We start from the raw sequence: 20,402 nt of genomic DNA, 5'->3' as shown, positions 1-20,402 counted from the left end.
GCAGAAACAGGGCACAAAACAGATTCCTTTGCAATGCAAAGGAAGACACACTAGTCATTCTACACTGTTAAATATGTAACACTGATTCTGGCTATTGGTGGGAAATAGGCTTAAAATGTAGAATTATTTTCAAAGTTCACTGATCTTACCACCAAAGAACAAAATGAGAGGGAAGATAACAAGGCCTAATTATGATGTAAGCTTATGGGGGTAGAAAACATATCTATTTATCTTAGAACTTCCCACAGCATCTGCTGCAGTTCTGACATATAACAACAATTTAATAGAGGTTTATTGATTGTTCATGACAAGATATTATGGCTCACCACAGTGATTAAAATAAATTCTAAAGCTGCAACAGTTACTTGAAAAATGAGACACAGTGAGGTGAAATAGAAATAACTGGATTTGGAACCAGACAAACTGAGGTTCAATCCTGATCTGACACTAACCAGCTGTGTTGCCTTGAATAGGTTACTGAAATCTTGGAGCTTCAGGTTCCTTGTCTGTAAAGTGGGAGTAATAAATAATATCTGCTTTCAGAGACATTAGGATAGAATGAAATGGCATAGACAGATCACCCAGCATGGTGTCTATGATAAGAGTGCTCAATGAATATAGCCACGGTGCTCTTTGGGTTGAATCTTGAACTTAAAAAAATAAACATCAGAGTATCCATTATCTACATTTTTAGTCTTTGTGTTTGAAGCTGTATGTACCTCGACATACTATCTATGACAACAGACATGTATTTATTAAATCAATGTCAAAGACTGATGGATGTGCTCCATAGCAGACTAACTAACTGTGATAGTCAAAACATGATAACTACTTGATACAACAGAACAATGTTCTTTTCTAACAGGGAAATATTCTGCCTATTTGTTAATCAGTTGTAAAATACTTGCACAGATGCACTTTGTATTTATAAAAACACATTTTCTACATCCCTTTGTACTATGAGCCCATTATTCCTTACCAGTAACTTCCAGTGGAGGAAGGCATATTGCATCCAAAAAGTAGCATATGATGAACAGTATCCATGCTGGCACGAGGTTTGAAGTCGACTGTTAAGAGAAAATAATACATAAATGTGAATACAAGTCACACTTATGTATACAAATGTCACAGTTACTTAAATAAAGAACTATTCAACAGTTGTATAATCATTCAATAGTTATATAACAATGATGTTTTGATAGTCTTAGGACAGAATGCCCTGGTTGTATAAATTGTCCTATCCCTTAAGATGAGCATAATTTGATAATTTAATTTAGTATGATAGTAAATATTACATAACAAAAAAATTAATTAGTAGGCTGAAACTACACATATGAGATCTGTCCAAGAAAAGTCTAGCCATTGTTAACACATTGCATACAAGTGGCAAGAATTCTCATCATTTCTAAAAGGCATTTAAATATCCCAGTATGCAACATGTTAATAAAATATGGTTTGCATGAAATGGATGTAACCGGGCAGCTTAGGAGAGTAGACTGGAATGTGCATGTGTGAACAATGATGACTTCACTGTACTAGTCAGTGGGGGCAGTAGACACTGTTCAGTGAGCATGTGTACTGTGTGGCCATCACATTCAAAATGACTGAGTGAGTAGAGCAATGAATTTACACCAAATTTTGTGTTAAGTTGAGCATTCCTCTGCAGAAACTATTCAGATGATTCAGAAGGCTGCGACTATGTTGTGATTGGCAGCTTCATCATGACAATGCGCACATTCATGCCTCATAACTCATGCAGTTTTTTTGTGAAACATCAAATCATCCAGGTGACTCAGGCCCCGTATAGCCCAGATTTGGTGCTCTGTGACTTATGGCTTTTCCCAAAACTAAAATCACCTTTGAAAATGAAAGAGATTTCAAACCATTGATGAGATTTAGAAAAAATATAATGGGGCAGGTGATGGCAGTTGGGAGAACACTGTGCGGTCTCAAAGTGCCTACTTTGAAGGGAACTGAGGCGTCATTGTCCTATGTACAATGTTTCTTGTATCTTGTATTGTCTTTAATAAATGTCTCTGTTTTTCATATTACATGGCTGGATACCTTCTGGACAGATCTCCTATAGCCACATACACTTTTTAAGGGAAGACCCTTTTAAAGTGATGAGAGCATTATGTGAGTATAAAATGAAAGCCCCAGGCTATGTATTCACAATATACTTCCTTCCAGATTCCAACAGAATGTTGAATACCACAGAACACTGCACAACACTGCACAAAACAGGAACCACAGTGAGTGATCAAAACATGAGCAGAAGGATTCATAATACAAGTTTATTAGCACCTTAAAATAATAACAGTCACTAGGATGTGATCTGGAGAAACAATTTACTAGAGAAGTAGAAAATATATCTTTACAAAATGAAGAATTACTGTCCTGGATGAGCACTCTACACTTAAGGGATACTGAAATGTATGCAATGTAACATCTCTTTTTCTCCTGATAATAATGGTTAAAAGATATTAAAATAAACAAAAATCAATTCAGGGGTAAAGAAAAGGGAAAAAACCAAAGCCACATATACTATTATGCGTGATCTATATTAAACACCAGCTCCCTTGTTTGGGTTTAGCTCATCTCCTTTTGTTGGCATTCAAAATGCTGTCCTAAGGGGCACCTTACAAGTCACCTTTACACATACACATGCTAAATAGTCCAAAATGATCTTAGGTCTCAAAGTGTGTGTGCAACTGCATCTTTTAGCTCTTTCTGTTTGATAAAATTAATAAAGCTTCATTATTGCTATAACATGTATCTGATATGTAAGTATTTATAAAATAAAAAACATTCTACTATAGCACCATCACTTGCAAAGTGTGGTTGATCAGAAAACACAGCGTACCTACTATGAGACATCTTGACTTACAACTTTCAGGGAAAATAAAAAGCTTTCTATTTACTTCATGAAAATAAGAATTTAAAGCCTACAAAAACACATCTTGATATTTTTATACCACCATTTAAAAAACTAACAGAGGATGGCTGGAAAATGGACTTGATGTAACCTGAGGCTTTGTTTTCTATTACAAAAGAACATAGTAAGCCTAGGAGATTGAAGAATATACTTTCAAGGAAAGAATCAAGTGGAAGTTTTAAGAGTTCACCAGTCATAGAAAACCATATTTTAGCCAAGCCTTAGTTTGTTAGCAAGATAAATAGAGAGAAGAAGAGGGATTCTATCTCCACAGATGCTCTCAAGCTGAGGGAAGGTGCTCCTCCCTCTCTCCCATAATTCCCTGGCAGAAGGAAAACTGTAAAAGCCCTGAGGTGGCAGTATCTGGTCTTTATTTATTTGTTTGTTATTCACCTTAAATTTATTATGGTACAGGATACAATTTATCTTTTACGGGTTATATAACTCTATGGACATTTATAATGTTTTGTCCTGACTGTATCCGCCTCCCACTTGCTCTCTCTCTTTTTTAAACCTCCCTGTGCCCGTCCATGAGGGGTCTGTCAAACTAGAGGCAGACTCCTCAACTTTATCAGGGCCTGTGTTGATGATTTTATGTTCCCATCTCCCTTAGATTCTTTTATTATGGGTGAATTACATTAATAGATTTCCTAAAATTGAACCATTCTTGGAATTTCTGTTTTGAACCAACATAACCAAGTCTTTCATTTTATTAAGAATTACATTCATAAAGATACATGTGCTCCTATTTTTACTGCACCATTATTTACAGTAGCCAAGACATGGAAACATGGGACCAGATTAAGTGTCCACTGACAGATGACTACATATAAGTGATATGATATATATCTCAGAAAATACATATATATATATATATGTATATATATATATATATATATATCAGAGTATTAGCCATAAAAAATATGAAATACGCTATTACAACAACATGGATAGATCTTGAGTATGATGCTAAGTGAAATAAATCTGCTGGAAAAGGACAAAAAGTTTATCATTTCACTTACTGTGGAATATAAAACAAAAAGTAACTAACAAACAAACAAAAGAAACTGATACAGATAACAGAATGGTGCTTACCAGAGGGAAAGGGTGGGGGCTGCAGCGAGAAGTCAAAGTGGATAAAGGGAGGCAAATAATGGTAACAGAAAGAAACTAGACTTCAGGTAGGGAGCATGCAATAAAGTACACAGATGTTGGCTTACAATCTTGTGTGCCCCAAAATTATATAATGTTATTAACCAATGTTACTCAATAGATTTAATTAAAAAACAAGAAACAAAAACAAAACTCTTGGATACAAATGAATTTGAGTTTGAGGTGTCAGCTAAAAATGCAGGTGGAAATATCCTGCAGAATATTAGAATTGTGTGACTGTCACCCAAGAAAAGAGGTCAGAGAATTACATATTTGGCAATCACTCAAAAATTGAACCTTGAAGCCAGGAGGGCGGACAAAGCACCGAAGATGAAAGTAAGAACCGTAGAAAAGGCTCAGGACAAGGTTTAGAGAAAGCTCTGAGTCGTCAGGATCTATGCAGGAGACAGTGTCTGTTTATCATTAAAGCACTGTGTGTATTACTGAAAAATAAGACAAACAAAACTTTGGAAAAAGAGAGCTACCATTAAATTTATAAAATAAAATCGTGAAAAGCAAAAGGCTCAGGTAAGAAGAGAGAAGAGATCTATTGAGAGAGGAATAGATCACGAAGACAACAGCATACAACCTCTGTGACTTTTCATTAGGAAGAACAGTTAAATGTTTTGCCCGGGCCCCTGCTTATACAAGGAAATCTAACTGTCCTTTGTAAAGTGAAGGCCAAATATTATTCAAAATGTAACTTCTGGGTGCTGGTAGCACGAAGCTACCTGATGAGTCCGAGATGGCAGAGGTGGAGGAGACACTGAAAGGACTTCAGAGCCAGAGGGAGTGCAGGGGTCATTATGGTGAACACAGAAGTTGTTCTGATTAAGAGCACCACGGGCAAGCCCATCACCACACAGCACGCCAGCCTCAGGCACAACTTCAGCTTGACGGCCCAGAGCATAGTGCCGGAAACTGACCCCCATCATGACTTCACATTCCTTCGAGTTTGCTCCAATAAAAATGAAATTAGGGTTGTACCAGATAAAGACTATTTCCTGCTTGTGACTGAGAATCCAACGGAATAATCTGATCCCTTGGCTCCATGCATCATTCCTTAATTTAATGCCCCCCAAGAATAGCAGTGTTAAACATGTCAACCAATTGTCAGGTGGAAATGACCTTAGAGCCCATGCAGACCACTCCAGTGAACAATGGGCTGCAGCTCTGCCCCATCCCAGCAAAGTCACCCCTCTGCTGGTCTGGTGCCCGAGTTCCCAGGATGCCCACGTTCCTCAAGTTCAGGTTTTGGAACAAGAGCTTGTGAGGAGCCCACACCCTGCTTCCTTCTGACCTTTAGTTTATTTTTTTTCCCTTGGAAAAAGCTGTTTTTCTTAAACTAAAAATAACTTAAACTTGCAAAAAACAAACAAACAAAAAAAGCCACAAAGTATAATTTCTCTAGCCATTTTCTGATTTTTTTCTCCTTCTGACATACTATTTTAGGAAGCATTTATTAGGTGTGCATTTAATTTAATTTCTATAATGAGAAACACAGGGAGGGGTTCAGGATGAGCCACTCTAAGATGTGCCTCAGTGGTATGGGAAGTATTTTGAGCTACAGGCGATTGAGACACTGCAGGCTCAAGTGAAACTTCTGTTCCTCCCCTTAACTATCTGGAAGAATTTAAATTAGGAGCCTGGCCCATGATGAGAGTTATCACCAGAAATGACTTTTTATGTATCTTTACGGCAGGGCAAACTAGTAATTACTGAACACGAGCTCTCCCTGCAATGACCTTCTGAAGCCCCAAGCTGCATGACCTCATCCTTAGCTCAGCATGTCTTACACACCCATTTCCCTCTCTGTCTCTGAAACTTTCATGTATGGAGGGTCTTTGGCTATCATATATGGGGTTCCCATATATATGTATATAATTAAACTTGGTTATTTTTTTCTTGTTACTCTGTCTCGTGTCTATTTGATTACCATATCAAAAAAACAAAAACAAAAACAAAAAACAAAAAACTTGAGCCTTGAGAGTAAAGTTTCTTCCTCCCCCACAGAAATTGATCAATATCTTTAAGTGGTAGTAAAAAAAATACTTCCTTTTGAGTTCCCTTTCATAAACACTCTCACTGACTTATATATTCTTTCAAGAAACTCAAGGTCTAATTTATTTATTTATTTAATTATTTATTTATAAAGATTTTATTTATTTATATTTCGAGAGAGGGGAAGGGAAGGAGAAAGAAGGAGAGAAACATCAATGTGTGGATGCCTCTTGTGTGCCCCCAACTGGGGACCTGGCCCACAACCCAGGCGTGTGCCCTGACTAGGAATTGAACCGACGACCCTTTGGTTTGCAGGATGGTACTCAATCTACTGAGCCACCAGCCAGGGCCAAGGTCCAATTTAAATACAGAGTAACTTATTAGCACAGAGTGAAAACAAGCAACCGATCAACTTTTTCATACCCTAAAGAAAGAGTATAATGAAGTATTTATCTTCTTATAGCTCAAAATACACATCATTGCAAGTTGAAATAAGAAATACCTTCAGCAAAAAAGAATGTCCCATCAAAATGAAAATCTAAAACAAATAGTAGATACCATAAAATAAAGCAGGACTTGCAAAATTTCATTGAAGGGCTTGCTACCAGTGGTGGGGAGGGGTTAAACTCAAAGACTGACGGACAGGTTCATTTCCTGGGTTTGCTCCATTCCTACTTAAGATACCTGGCTGTGCAAAACAAGGCCCACCCCTAGTCCCTAACAATGAAGTCCACTGAGTAGGCTGGGGATTTCAACACTACAAAAACAGAATGTGGAAAACTGTTTTTAAACCACATCTTAAACGAAGTTTCCCCTTCTTTCATTTTTTTCTCCCATTATACACCAAAGAAATAAAGGATCCAAAGGGAACAGAGCTAGCAGATAATAATGAAAACAACTGCATTTAAGTGTGCAATTCTGACAGGCAGAATAAACAAAGGCAGCCTTGGGGAGGGGAGGTGACACACAGACAAAAACAGAGCCTTGTGAGAATGCAAGGGGATGTTACATTTGCAAGATTTAAAGTGCCACCAACTATTCTAACTCAATAATAAGATGGCAGTTGCTTAAGTGGAAATGTTAACAGTTCAGATTGCCTGATGTATAAGATCAGGGAAAATTTGGTAGGCAAATAAATGTGAATAAGTCCTGGGACCCAAATTCCTCCGAGGGACTAAGACTCCAGAAATAGTGACTCATGCACATTAATTAAAGGAAATATGATGGATTTCTCAAATGATAATGTCATCTGAAATGAAATACTTGAAAGTATGTGTGTGGGTGACATACTGAGCACGGAGATAACTAGGTCTATTTTCTGGAGTTCTAACCAAAATTTGTTCTAACTGCGTGAGGCTGTTGGGGATTTATGGCCTCCTTCGGCTAACATCAAACTACAATCGGGGCCATAAAATACACTAAGAATGTGACCTAACACAGAATTTCACTTAGCACTTGGCTTTCTGTTTTTCCTTTCCAAGAGGATATCTGGGTCTGCATGTCAAAGTCTGACATTTATCTGCCAGACGCAGGATGGAGAAAGACTTCGAAGAACACATACAGCCCACGGGAGGAACATGTAATGAGGAGATATCCCTGTACATATAACCCACTCTCAGTTACCACTGCCCATGGCAGAAACACCTTCTTTAGGTAAAGGGATGCTGTAGATGAGTACTATGGATAATTAACCTATTGCCTAAAAAAGAACTGATTTGCAAATGCAAGTGTGGATCTCTAAAACTTGGGCATTCTAGAATTGCAGTCTGGATATGTCATTAGAGATAATTATTGTTAACTCTGTTTCATTTATCCTTCAAGTGGAACCTATTATAAATGATAAACAGTTTATTTATGAAACAATTTTTGTCAAGAGTACTTTTCACTTGGTTCTGTGCATCAGTATTACCTGTGGAATCTGTTCAAATACAGGTGCCCAGGGCCAATGCTAGATCAGTCCTGCCCCTCCTTCATCAATGTTTCATTTAAACTCCCCAGGGCATTCCAGGCAAGTGTATCTCTGAAAAGTTTCACAGATGAATAACAGGTGACTCTGGCTATAATCAAGGTTTTTAGTGGTTGAATATATTGTATCATGTGAGCATATTGAGAGTTCAGTAAAGTCACCTTAGTTAACCTGGACTGCCTTGCTTTTTAAATGTACAGGACAAATAGTAAAAAAAAGTTTTTGTTTTTTTTTTAAACAGATATATAAAAAAGTTTCTGAAGGTAAAAATTAGTTGATCCTTTTGAGTTGTTTCAATATGGAGAGAATAGAGAGGTGTGAGGTTCAAGAAACAATAACATAAGAGTTGTCATGATTTTAAAGATTATAGGCCCCCAAATTTTAGTGTCACTCCCATAAACATTTCTTTAGTTCCAACAAATAAAGAATATACTTCAAACACTGTTCATAGGAACTAAAGATAATGCTCTAAATTGTAATTTAAGTGTAGGATACGATCAACCTTAATGCTCATCCTCTTGCGCTTGAGCCAAAAGTTTCAGAAAAATGTAAAGTGGCACAGTCCATTTAGCAGCACGTTAAAAACCCAGAGAAAAGGCACATTATATTATCCTTTGCCTGTGTCCCACATAACCACAACGCAATTCTACACTAAAATAAAGACCTTTTACTTACGCATTTTAATCAGAACATTTAGTAGAGAAATTGTTATTAACTCTCACTAGTATGGACAATGATGTATTCCTTAGAATAAAAGAACTTTAGCACAAAAAAGAATTAAACTTATAGATGATATACCTTTTAAAACTGAACACCTCCGTATATGCCAGCATCAACTAAATAATCAATACATACACTATCAGTCAGGCTCTGCAAGATAAAATAGCATAAGCCTCATTAAGCTCAGTTTTTATAATGTCACTCCTATAACAGTCCTCTATTAATTTCCTCCAGAATCAAATCCATATCCTCCTCCTTGCCATTTCAGGTCATGCATAACACTGCACCAGTCTCTCAGCTCCCCAAGTTTCTCACACGACAGCCCCCAACCTCCATTCTGCATTCACATCAGGCCGCCCAGCTCACTTAACAGCCATAACCACTAACACCTACTGAACACTTACACTATGCCAGGCTCATTTGCCTCTCACAATGACCACAGGAGTCTGGTCCTTCTTCCCTCACACAGATGAACCTGAGGAGAGAGGGGCTGAGTAACTTGTCCTTGGTGGTGCAGCTAGCAAGTAGTGAGGCTCACTCTTGGGCCCAAGACGCTCCTTCATTGCTCACACCATTGGCTGCTGGAATATTCTCCCCCAACCTCCCACCTGCACATACAAACAGACCCCCTTCCCAGATCCAGATCAAATTTTGCCTATCTCTCTCACAAAATTTTCTCTAAAAAAATCCATACTGACCTGTATAGAAGCCACCTCCACTGAAATAGCTGAAATGCCTACTTTCAGAATGACTGTCAAAATACCAAAACCCCTTGCCACTGCAGGACATTTACACATCAATTGCAATTGAAACCCAGGCTTTCTGAATTGGCCATTTTACTGGGGGTGGGGGTGGTCGTGGCATTTTGACATTTCTGCATTAAAACAACTATGTCCACATATCAGTTACTTTGTATGTGTGTGCATTGACTGAGATATAACTGACATATAACAGAATTGTTTCAGGTATACAACATAATGATTTGATATTTGTATGCATTGTGAAATCATCCCCACAATAAGTCTAGGTAACATCCATCAGTTGCGTTTTGATAATTTCTAGGTGTATCTAATTGAAGACATTCCTAAATCTCAGCCTTATAAAATATAGTAAAACGATTGCTCTCCTCCCCCCTCCCTTTTTGATTACCTGAGAAAACTCTGAGGTTCGTTGGGGGTCATGTTGGAAACATGGGTATTTGGGTGACCAAAGGATAGAGGACATTTAAGAAATCCTCTGAGACAGGGTCCGTAGCAGCAGCTTCTCCCTCATGATCATGACCAAGCAAATTAGGTTTTGTCCACTCATCAGAGACCCTAGTAAAGTATATCTTATTTGTGCTATCAGCTCTCTCCAAGGTTTCACTAAGAAATTAGAACAGCTTCCTAGGGTGCCTGCTGGAAGTTACCCAATGATCATTTGGGAGACAGAGACTGCATTATTCTTGTTGGAGAAAATCCTAACTGAGAAAGGAAAAGGATACACAGTCAACTAATTGGAAACAAAAAGGTGACAAAGTGGCGGGACAGGGACTTATTCACATATACACACACCACACACACACATTTACTTTATTTACTGTTATAAAAGCCATGAAATGTGGAACTATGAGCATTGTAACTGTGTCAGGCCTTGATCTTTACCACACTGTGTACTCAATCATAAACATGACCAAAATTAAGTTGTTCCTGCAGTTTTTGAAACATCTCAATATCACCTTAACATGTGCTTTGTTTAAGAAAGGTCACATTTGAAAGTATTCAAGTCTGTGTAATTCTGCAGTAGAAATTGTTCTGCATTCAAGAGACAATCCTGAGAACATGGAAAGCAATGAATCATTAGATTAATTTCATCTATTCCTAAATTCAATGGCTTCTATCTCATTTGTCTAGTGCATTTTGACAGACAGGGACCTGCCATCACTCACTGAGGAAAAGACACATTTATTTACTGGTCATCCGTGTGAGGGAAAGCGAGTGGATGAAGATGACAGTCACATTTCTTGGCTGAGTGCGCTGCTGTCAGAGCCAATTCTTCTGAGTGTCTGTAAAGCACCTTTTAGACATCATCACACTTTAGTGGTCAAATGCAGATCTTAGCATACCTTCAGCCCATTCAAATTCTGGGATTTCTTATTAAAACAATAAACAAAAGCAATGCTCTAGGGAGAGCTATGACTTTGTTCAAAACATAAAAATTGTATTTATATTCATTCTAGTCTTTCCCCAAACAACTACTTTAATTTGCATTTAATAATTCAGTACAGACAAATAAACACATCAAATGCTGTGCATGCTCCTATGTAAATATGACAGGCATATGCACATAGAAATTTCATGAGAATTGTGATGGTGTTTTCTCAAAATTAAGAAGTATGTTTATCTAAAATGAGTTACTTAATTAGTCACACAAGCATGAAGCCCAACTTATGATTTATTCAAATGCAGCTTTGGTTTTTAACATCATCAAGAAACTGTGCTTTAGTCCAAAACTGCAATCTGCATTGTGCTCTTCGTTTTGTGATTTTTCCAGAAATCTGAGAAGCAAAAGGAGAAAGTCCTTTTCAAATGTTCTAACGTGTAGCCTTGTCTTCTAGAATTCCGCCAGGCTGCGATTTCCCTGAATTCGTGTCATGCCTCACATCCCCACTGCCCAGTCCAGTGACCAGCACACAGCAGAATGTTAGAAGTTTGCTAAATTTATGAACAACTGACTTTTCTTTAAAAACACTTACTTCCTCATGTTCAAACAAGAGTATAATTTAAGGCAAAAAGGTAAACTGGCTATTATTTGATATTGTGCCTTAGAAAATGGCCAAACAAAACACTCCTTTAGTGTTCACTCATGTATTAAGCAAGCAATTGTTGAGTCCTTATATATCCTGTGGATATATCCTGATGGTATTCAAACATTTAAAAGGCATAAGTAATTAAAGCAGAAAGTATAAAATGATAAAAGTGAAGGAAAGGATGAACAGAAGATCACAGGTCTTTACAATCTGCATTTCCAACCATATATAATCTTATGATAAGGTACCCTGCAACCTAGAATTTGGGACAACCCACAGGAATACTTCATTTGTGAAAAAGCCTTGGTTACCCCTGGTCAAGCTATGCATGATCACCCTCCCAACATACAACCTAACATCTAAGCTTCTTTCCTTTTGCAAATCTTTAAAACTTCATGTGCTTTGGGTTTTCTTTCGTAAGAAAGAGGTTTACTTACTTTTCAGCAAAATTGACCAAAGGGTTCCCAGTATGAAGTGAAGGTAAGGGAATGAAAGAATAATTGTGTTTGATGTGGGAAGATGGAGATGTGCTATCGCTCTATTCCAGCTCCATCTATCCACTGGATAACATTTTTCTTTCTTCCCTGTACTACTATTCCCACACCCAGCTCTGTTAGGATTTAAATGGCATACAAGTAGGGTATCACATAGCTAGTGGAAAGCTTGGGCATGGTCCTTACCCTGACTCTTCAGTAAAATGGCTGCAACATGCTTAGCTGTCAGGAGCTTAGTGTCCGGCAGGTGTTGCGTAAACAGCGGCTGGCAGTGGGCTGACAACACAAACAGGGATTCCCTACAGACCACGGTCCTAGCACCCAACTAAATCAGAAACACCAACGTTCCTGTTTCTGTTTCTCTGCTATAGAACGGACTAACTTCACGGCTGTCCTAAGAATTAATGAGAGAATACGTGCCAAATTTCCCTTACCTAATCCCTTATGTAAATAATTTTTGGTACTTCTCTTTGGTTTTCAGTTTTTCAGTTGTAAGTTGCCTACACCTAAATTTCTGTGGTTGCTGGATTATGAAAATAATGGTAACCACAAAAAGCCTAGGGGTAGGGTAGTACATTAAAGGATTCACACAGAAAATGAAACAATTGTTTTTGTAAAGGTGACAAAATCTTTAGTATTCATACAATCCTTCCAGCAATAAAGAAAATACTGAAATTAGTTATTAATTTTAAGATCTGTTAAAGATCTTAGAACTGGAAACAGTTGAGTCTTAGAAGAAATTTGCCTAAGAAAATGCATAAATGTTTAGTGCCCCGGTTCTCGTACAACCCTTTATGTGTCTCCTGTGAATAGTTTTCATGACTGAATATATTCACTTGAACTTTTTAATTTTAAATTATGAGAAAGTAAACACATTTATATCAAGAGAACAGTAATACATTCCAGGATAGATATGTATAGTCCTTTTAGTCACGGGCTCTGAAATCATATACTGCTACTAACTCCAGAAACAAAGCAGTAACTTATTAATGTGAGACCTGTAGCACTGTTGTGAAACATGACCTTCATACTAATACAGAGGTATAGAATGGCCTTCTATTTAAAGCAATTGTGAAAGAGTAGGAAACAAAACTATCTCTGAACTTGGACAAAGAAAACATAAAATTAGCAAAAACAAACCAAAAAAACCCTTACTTTTTATGAGTAATTATTATTTTCTCCTATTTTCTTCTTCAAAATACTACAGTTAGAAACTTAAGTTATTTTCCTGTCTTCATAGTTCAGGATCTTGGAACACTGTCCTTCCTCACTTTTTTTCTTGGTAATGTTCAGTTATTACACAAAGTAACAACAATCAGGCAATGCTCAATCTCCCAAGGCCTGACTTTCATCTTTAGAAATTTAAACTATGGAGGAAATTTATTTAGAGAGTATTGTTATGGGTGTATTTTCTGTTGAGACTACCACCTAAGTGTGAGAAAAACAATAAATGCACATTGCTCTGGGTCTACAAGGTCTATAATGTACACTCCTGTGGGGAGCGCCTCATGGAAATCCATCCTCAGATGGCCTCAAGGCTACTAGATACATTGTAATCCCCATATGGCTGCTTCAGACAGCCCACTTGAAGATTAGTTTCAAGGGACCAAAGTACAACTCTCATTATCATCACTTTCTCTCCAAAATCAACATTTCAAACCAGAAAAATGAAGCAAGAGAAAAAAACAAATTCATGAATAATTTGCCAATCATGCCTCTTCTCTAAACAGTTAAATGTCTGCCATAAGGGAGGTTTAAACTAAAACAACCTAGGTGAAAACAGATGGGGCTTTGTCACTTTTCCTATCTGATTCAAAGATCCAGTTAGGGAAGGGCCTGCCATTTAAGAGTCCTCTCATTCTGTAATAGAGACAAGAACAAGGTTCTTTCCATCCTCCCCCCATCCCTCCTTCTCTTCTCTCAGTCTCTCCTTCCTTCCTTCCTTCCTATGCATTTACCTGTCTGACAGGTAAAATATTACAATCTCCAAAGTTGATTCTAAGTGCCTTCGATTTACAGCATGACCCAGCAAGTAAATAAACAGTCTGTTGAGTGGAGCCGAATTAAGCATCCAGCCACAGACAGAAAGCCAATACTACACAAATGGGACCACATGGTATTGGCAGCCATTGACATCTGCATGCAACTCCTTAACTACTATTACTCATGAATCTCTCCAGATATGGTCTGTAATCTTATCTCTCAGTGGCTCTCTCTAGTCTGTTTCTGCATTAGGCATGATAGATGCATTTTAGAAACTGACAGTAAAAGATTAATACGCTCATAACCATCAAAGAGAACCTTTCTCTGGTTTCAAATAGCTTGCCCTCCCTTCAACTGCCAACCATTCACCCCATCCCATTTTTACTTACTCACGAAGGCTTCCTCATCCGTTGGCAAACGCACTGACATGCAGAAGTATGTATCAGACTATTAAAGAAAGAAAGATACAAAATTCAAATTAAACTGCTGCTAGTGTCAAAGAACAAGCTGTATGACTGAAAAAGAACTACTGGACTAGTCAGGTACGGTTGCCTGCCGCTCAGTGGGCGCCAGGTTAATGGAGGGGGCTAAATCTAATATGGAGGTACTCTAAAAATTTTTCTAAGATTCTTCAATCTTGTTTATAAAACCATTCATTATGAGTAATACTTCTAATATGTCAGTTAAAAGGCAACCTTTTAGATGTTTACATAAAGAGTGAAACAATTAATTGTATTTGATTTTAAAAGGGTAGAAGTTTGTTTTGACCATATTTACTACTTGCATAATCAAGGATTTAATCTCCTGAATCACTTTACAAGTGCCCAAAATGTTAATTAGGAAAGTACAACGAGTAAAAATTGGTCTTAATATATATTATATTATATTTGGTTGTCCTTTCTTACTTTAAAATTTTATATAGTTTATTGAACAAATCAATAACTCAATTATTCTACCCTTTCCAGTTACTGGTCTTTTATCTAAATAGTTACTTTTCTGCTATCAAATACATTAACATCAAGAATTTTCAGTGAAAAAAATTGCAATTTAAAGAGAATGAGCTCCTGTTCATCTATGCATTCCACTTCCTTAATGGAAATCCATAATCGGTGAGTATGTGCTATGGTTGATAATACACCCAGTACAAATAGAGACAACTCATTCAATAATTCATACTTCATCAATTATTATTGCACAGGGCTGGGTCAAGAGACTACACAAATATGAGCAGAGATCATTTGGTTTTCTCTAAATCTACTGGTTAGTGCCAAAAAATTGTGGAATTTGTATCTCTTATTTTATTTCTGTGATGGGATTCAAGGAGTTTCAAATATATACCAAACAAGTATATTATAACTTGAAATATTACAGAAATATGATTCAGTCTTCATTTATACTTCTGTATATGCCATTTTATCTCACTTGAGCACACTGTTTCATTTCTTAAAGGGTTTTATAGTTATTTCAATTCCCTCTTATTTTGCTAAGAAGGAGATGTACTGGGAAATGTTGAAGGTTTCACAGGAAGGAGGTTAAGCCACAGAAATGCTGGAGATGTGAACTGTGTATCCAAAACCCAAGAAATATATTGGCAAAATAATGTTCAAAGATCTCTCAATCATGTACAAAATTGCTCATAAATATTTTTCCAACCTCTGAGTTACTCATTTACAAAATATTCCTACTCTGTTCTAACAAAAAATAATAAGCTCAAGATTTTTTATTTGCTCATCCTCAGCTATGTGTAAATCACTAATGCAAGATATTTAGTGGCTACTGTAACTGCTGTTACTACTATGTCTATTTCTATCCAACAGGTATTGAATGCTTATAATGTGCCAGGCACGATTCTCAATGTTTTATGTGTAGCATATAATTTAATAAATAAAACAATCCAATATGGTAGATAGATACTATTATAGTATACTATAGTAGGAATAATAACATTGAAAGCTTAGTGTATATATATATACCAGCACTGTTCCAAGCACTTCACACGTATTTATTCTTTTAATCCTCAAAACACATTCCTATGATATAGGTAATATTATTATCCCCATTTTAAAGATGAGGAAACTGAGGTAAACCAAGGTTAAGAAACTTTACTGTCTATTCTAACCAAAACCCAACAACAAGCAGATAGGCTTCTGAACCTCCTCTTGGCAAGGTTTCTTAAGAAAGCTGCAACTAATCTTTTCTCTGTTTCTTTGAGATCTAAAGCTTCTACAACCCAGAACTGTCTTCTCACATTGAAGGAAGTAATTCTGCTCAGATTCTCAGCCGCTGAATGCATTGTTCTAACCTGCATCACTGATTCCTGTCATAAAGATTGAGAAATTTGTTTCCCCTGATTAAGTGACAATAAATAAACCCAGACGGCTTAGTCACATGGATGAATGCCCCCAACATGCCTCAGTGCCTTTCTCTTAACATACATAGCCTTTAAAAGGTCTCCTTTTTTTTTTTTTTTTTTTTGTCATAGCAACTTAAGTTCAGTTCATATTGGACCCCTTCCCCTGTTGATAGTTATTATTGAAGAAATCTGTCTTTACCACTTTAACTAGTGCCCACCTACTTTATCTTTGACACTAACAAGTGCAGGAGCTGAGATGTGAACATCAGCAGTCTAAGACATTGCAGATCATTCAAAGCAATACGAATAATTAATGACTTAAAGGCAAATATAGAAAAGTGAATTTAAAGTAGCTAAACATATATTTACAACAAGAGAAGATCCAAAGGTTGCAATGTAATGCAAACTAAACAGAAGTTTTTTTAAATTTGGACTAATAGTTTTTGGTTATAATTTATTTGATTTTATTATAAGCTACCTCAAGTTGTTCTGGAAATAAACAAGTTATAGGCATAAATAGAAATATAAAATTCAGGAAGTTGGTTCTTTTGATAAAACGAAAGACAACTAAGCACAATAATGGTTACATATACAAAAATAAAGACAACTACTATTTATACTGAAAGTTGATCTGATCCATATTGTAATTCTTGCTCTTACCATCAGTTGAACAATTTGAAATGACAGAATAACTGGGGAATACTATTCTAAGAATTTTTATTTATTGGTTTATAACTTCCCTATTAATGAGAATGTGTTCAGATTTCAATGATTTCTTTTCTGTTATGTTAAAGTCAGTTTGAAAAAGGAAAAGGAGAAGAAGGAGAAGGAGAAGGAGAAGAAGGAGAAGATAGGATAAAGGAGAGCCTCTGCAGGATAACCATCACCCTGCAAAATTATTTTGGGAGAGCAAAGTCTCTAGTAGACATTGTGTCAGTGGCTTACAATGTACTATCATACTCCAATTTGGATTTTACTTATGACCCATTTTTCAAGATAAAGAATAATTCTATTACAAAAAAAAGGGTAAAACTTTTTTTTCAAAAAATAAGTACATTAAAAAATACAGCATGGATCAAATCAATAATTAGCCTTCAGCTGAAAGCTCTGAAGACCACAGTTCAATAGAACAAAGAATAGCTAAAAGGTAATTTATTCTTTTCCCTGCAACTGTAAAAGGTTTTAGTGATTTTGGTCTGAAGTACTCTGGGACCATAGTGTGGTTTCAGAATTCAGTTGAGAACTCAAGATCCATGTAAAGAAGATACACCCCTAAGGGTCTTTTATCCAGTACAGCTGGAGAGTCTAACTCTTAAAGATGACAGAGGCCAAGCTTTGTCTCCCTCAGGCTGGCTGAGTGTAGCTCTCTTTTTGTTCATTTTCTTCTCCCAATTACTTTGTGAGTGGGTCTAGCAGGCAGTGTTTTTTGTTTGTTTGTTTGTTTTTTACAGAAATGGGAACTAATTCACATAAAAGTTTTTGATCTACCTAAGGCCACTAAGGTAGGTAGTGTCAGAGTTAGTGGTGCTGGGAGAACTGGACAGGAACGTGCAAAAAAATGAAACTAGACCACCAACTTACACCACACACAAGAATAAACTCAAGATGGATCAAAGACTTAAATGTAAGCTGTGACACCATAAAAGTCCTAGAGGAACACAAAGGGAGGAAAATTTCAGATATCCCACGTAACAATATTTTCACGGATACATCTCCTAAGGCAAGAAAAATAAAGGAAAAAATAAACAAATAGGACTACATCAAACTAAAGAGTTTCTGCTCAGCAAAAGAAAACATCAGCAAGATGAAAAGGAAACCAACCATATGGGAAAATATATTTGCCAACAATATCACCGACAGGGGACTGATGTCCAAAATATATAAAGAGCTTATACAACTCAACATCAAGAAAACAAACAACCCAATTAAAAAATGGGCAAAGGACCTGAACAAACACTTCTCCGAAGAGGACATACAGAAGGTCCATAGACACATGAAAAGAATGCTCAACATCATTAGCCATCAGAGAGATGCAAATAAAAACCACAATGAGATACCACTTTACACCAGTCAGAATGGCCATCATCAACAAATCAACAAACAAGTGCTGGCGAGGACGTGAAGAAATGGGAACCCTACTGCACTGTTGGCGGGAATGCAGACTGGTGCAGCCACTATGGAAAACAGTATGGAATTTCCTCAAAAAACTAAAAATGGAACTGCCTTTTGAACCAGTGGTTCCACTGCTAGGATTATACCCGAAAAATCCTAAAACCCTAATACAAAAGAACTTATGCACCCCTATGTTCATAGCAGCACTGTTTACAATAGCCAAGTGCTGGAAACAACCTAAGTGCCCATCTGTAGATGAGTGGATCAAAAAAACTGTCGTACATTTACACAATGGAATACTATGAAGCAGAGAGAAAAAAGAAGGAACTTCTACCATTTGCGACAACATGGATGAAACTAGAGAGAATTATGCTTAGTGAAATAAGCCAGGCAAAGAAAGAAAAATACCAAATGATCTCACCTAATACAGGAAACTAAAGAACAACATAAACAAACGAACTAAATAGGATAAGGAGCAGAATAGCAGTCAATAGGGGGGAGGGGGGAGGGAGAGAAGGGGGATAAGTAAGGGAAGGGTTTAGTCAAGGAACATGTATAAATGACTCATGGACATGGGCAACGGGGAGGGATATGATTGGGGGAGAAGGGGTGGGCTGGGGGGGACAATGGGGGAAAAATGAGACAACTGTAATTGAAAAACCAAAAAAAAAAAAAAAAAAAAAAAGACTATTAGAGATAATTGTGTATCTTTTTTTGCCACTTTCTTGCTATTAACTTAATTTTTTAAAAAATTTTCAATTACAGTTGATATTCCAGCTAAGTTGTGATTCTGCAGTCTTATCACCTTCATACCTGTTTTCCTGTGAAACTAAATCCTATCTTTTAAATAAAATTTAAGGTTCTTCATAAGTAAATGAACAACTTTTAAAAAATAAGTTGTGTAATTTGTTGAGGAATGGACAGGACAATGACCTCTGCCAAACTATTCAAACTATTCTAAGCTCATCAATACAGATTAATTTCTATAGTACATTATCATGAATAGACACTTTAAATTCCATGCTGTGAGCAGTAGCTGGTTGAAGATTTTAAGACTATACTAATGTGTAAACACATAGTTCACTACCATCAACCAACCATGGGATTGAGAAATATTTTAAAAAAGACTTCTGAGGAAACAATATTAAGAAAACTAGAAAGATACATTTCTCAAAGTAATAAAATTATTACATTACTAATATGTGTAAATAACCCATTGTGTTTTTCTTTTTTGCAAGATGAAGACCAGGAACACTATTTAGCAATGCCCTGATTAAGTAAATATGACCCCACAACCTCTGTCATTCAACAATACCAAAAAAAAAAAAAAAATCAAAAGATTTAAACATACTATCAGTACTTAGCATATGATACCTTGTGGTGAAAAGGAGAACATTAATTGTGCCTCTTACTTTATTCTAGAAACTTTTCATCATAGTTATTTCCCATGACAATGCCACCAGGTAGTTATTACAGGTACTCTTTTAAAGATGGAAAAACTCAAGTTTAAGAAGGCAAATGACTTGTTTGTGATTTTTTTTTTTTTAATTCTGGAAATTGATGAAATGGAATTTGAACCCATTTCACTGAAGTACTCTCTTTCCGCTACAGAAAGATGGATAGTAAAAGGTAATTTTTCATAGCCTGTTAATATTTGAAAAGAAAATGTCAGTTCTTAGACACAATTATAGTTGTTTACTTGATCAATGGGAGAAATAAAGAAATCAAAGACATGTAAAATTTAACAGGGAGTTTAGTTCAAGTCCTCTAAATTTCCAAGAGCACTTGAAAATGTATCATGAAAGCTTATTGACAAACTGCAAAAAGCTAGACTAGAGCCACAGCTATCTGGTTTTGTCACTATTTTGATTCTGCGAAGTAAAGCTATTTGAAAACAT

General features: G+C 36.5%; 1 protein-coding gene and 1 pseudogene across 11 annotated transcripts in view; one reads left to right on the top strand and one right to left on the bottom strand.

Annotated features, from left to right (window-relative positions):
• The window catches only part of PAM (peptidylglycine alpha-amidating monooxygenase), a 299,875-nt gene that overhangs the window by 100,955 nt on the left and 178,518 nt on the right, over positions 1 to 20,402 (bottom strand). For all 11 annotated transcript variants that reach the window (XM_090276530.1, XM_090276531.1, XM_090276535.1 and 8 more), the window contains 2 exons: positions 14,429 to 14,486; positions 980 to 1,067 (listed from right to left, as the gene is read on the bottom strand). In XM_090276530.1, coding sequence (XP_090132656.1) covers positions 980 to 1,067; positions 14,429 to 14,486 — 146 coding nt within the window. The remainder of the gene's footprint in view (positions 1 to 979; positions 1,068 to 14,428; positions 14,487 to 20,402) is intronic.
• On the top strand, positions 4,833 to 5,121 carry LOC150008767 (dynein light chain roadblock-type 1 pseudogene; annotated as a pseudogene).

The sequence above is a fragment of the Furipterus horrens genome, unplaced genomic scaffold, assembly GCF_987537825.1.
Source record: "Furipterus horrens unplaced genomic scaffold, mFurHor1.1.pri manual_scaffold_5, whole genome shotgun sequence".
In the NCBI taxonomy this organism is placed as follows: domain Eukaryota; kingdom Metazoa; phylum Chordata; class Mammalia; order Chiroptera; family Furipteridae; genus Furipterus; species Furipterus horrens.
Note: the sequence above shows the minus strand (reverse complement) of the source record. Positions and strands in the feature narration are given on the sequence as shown.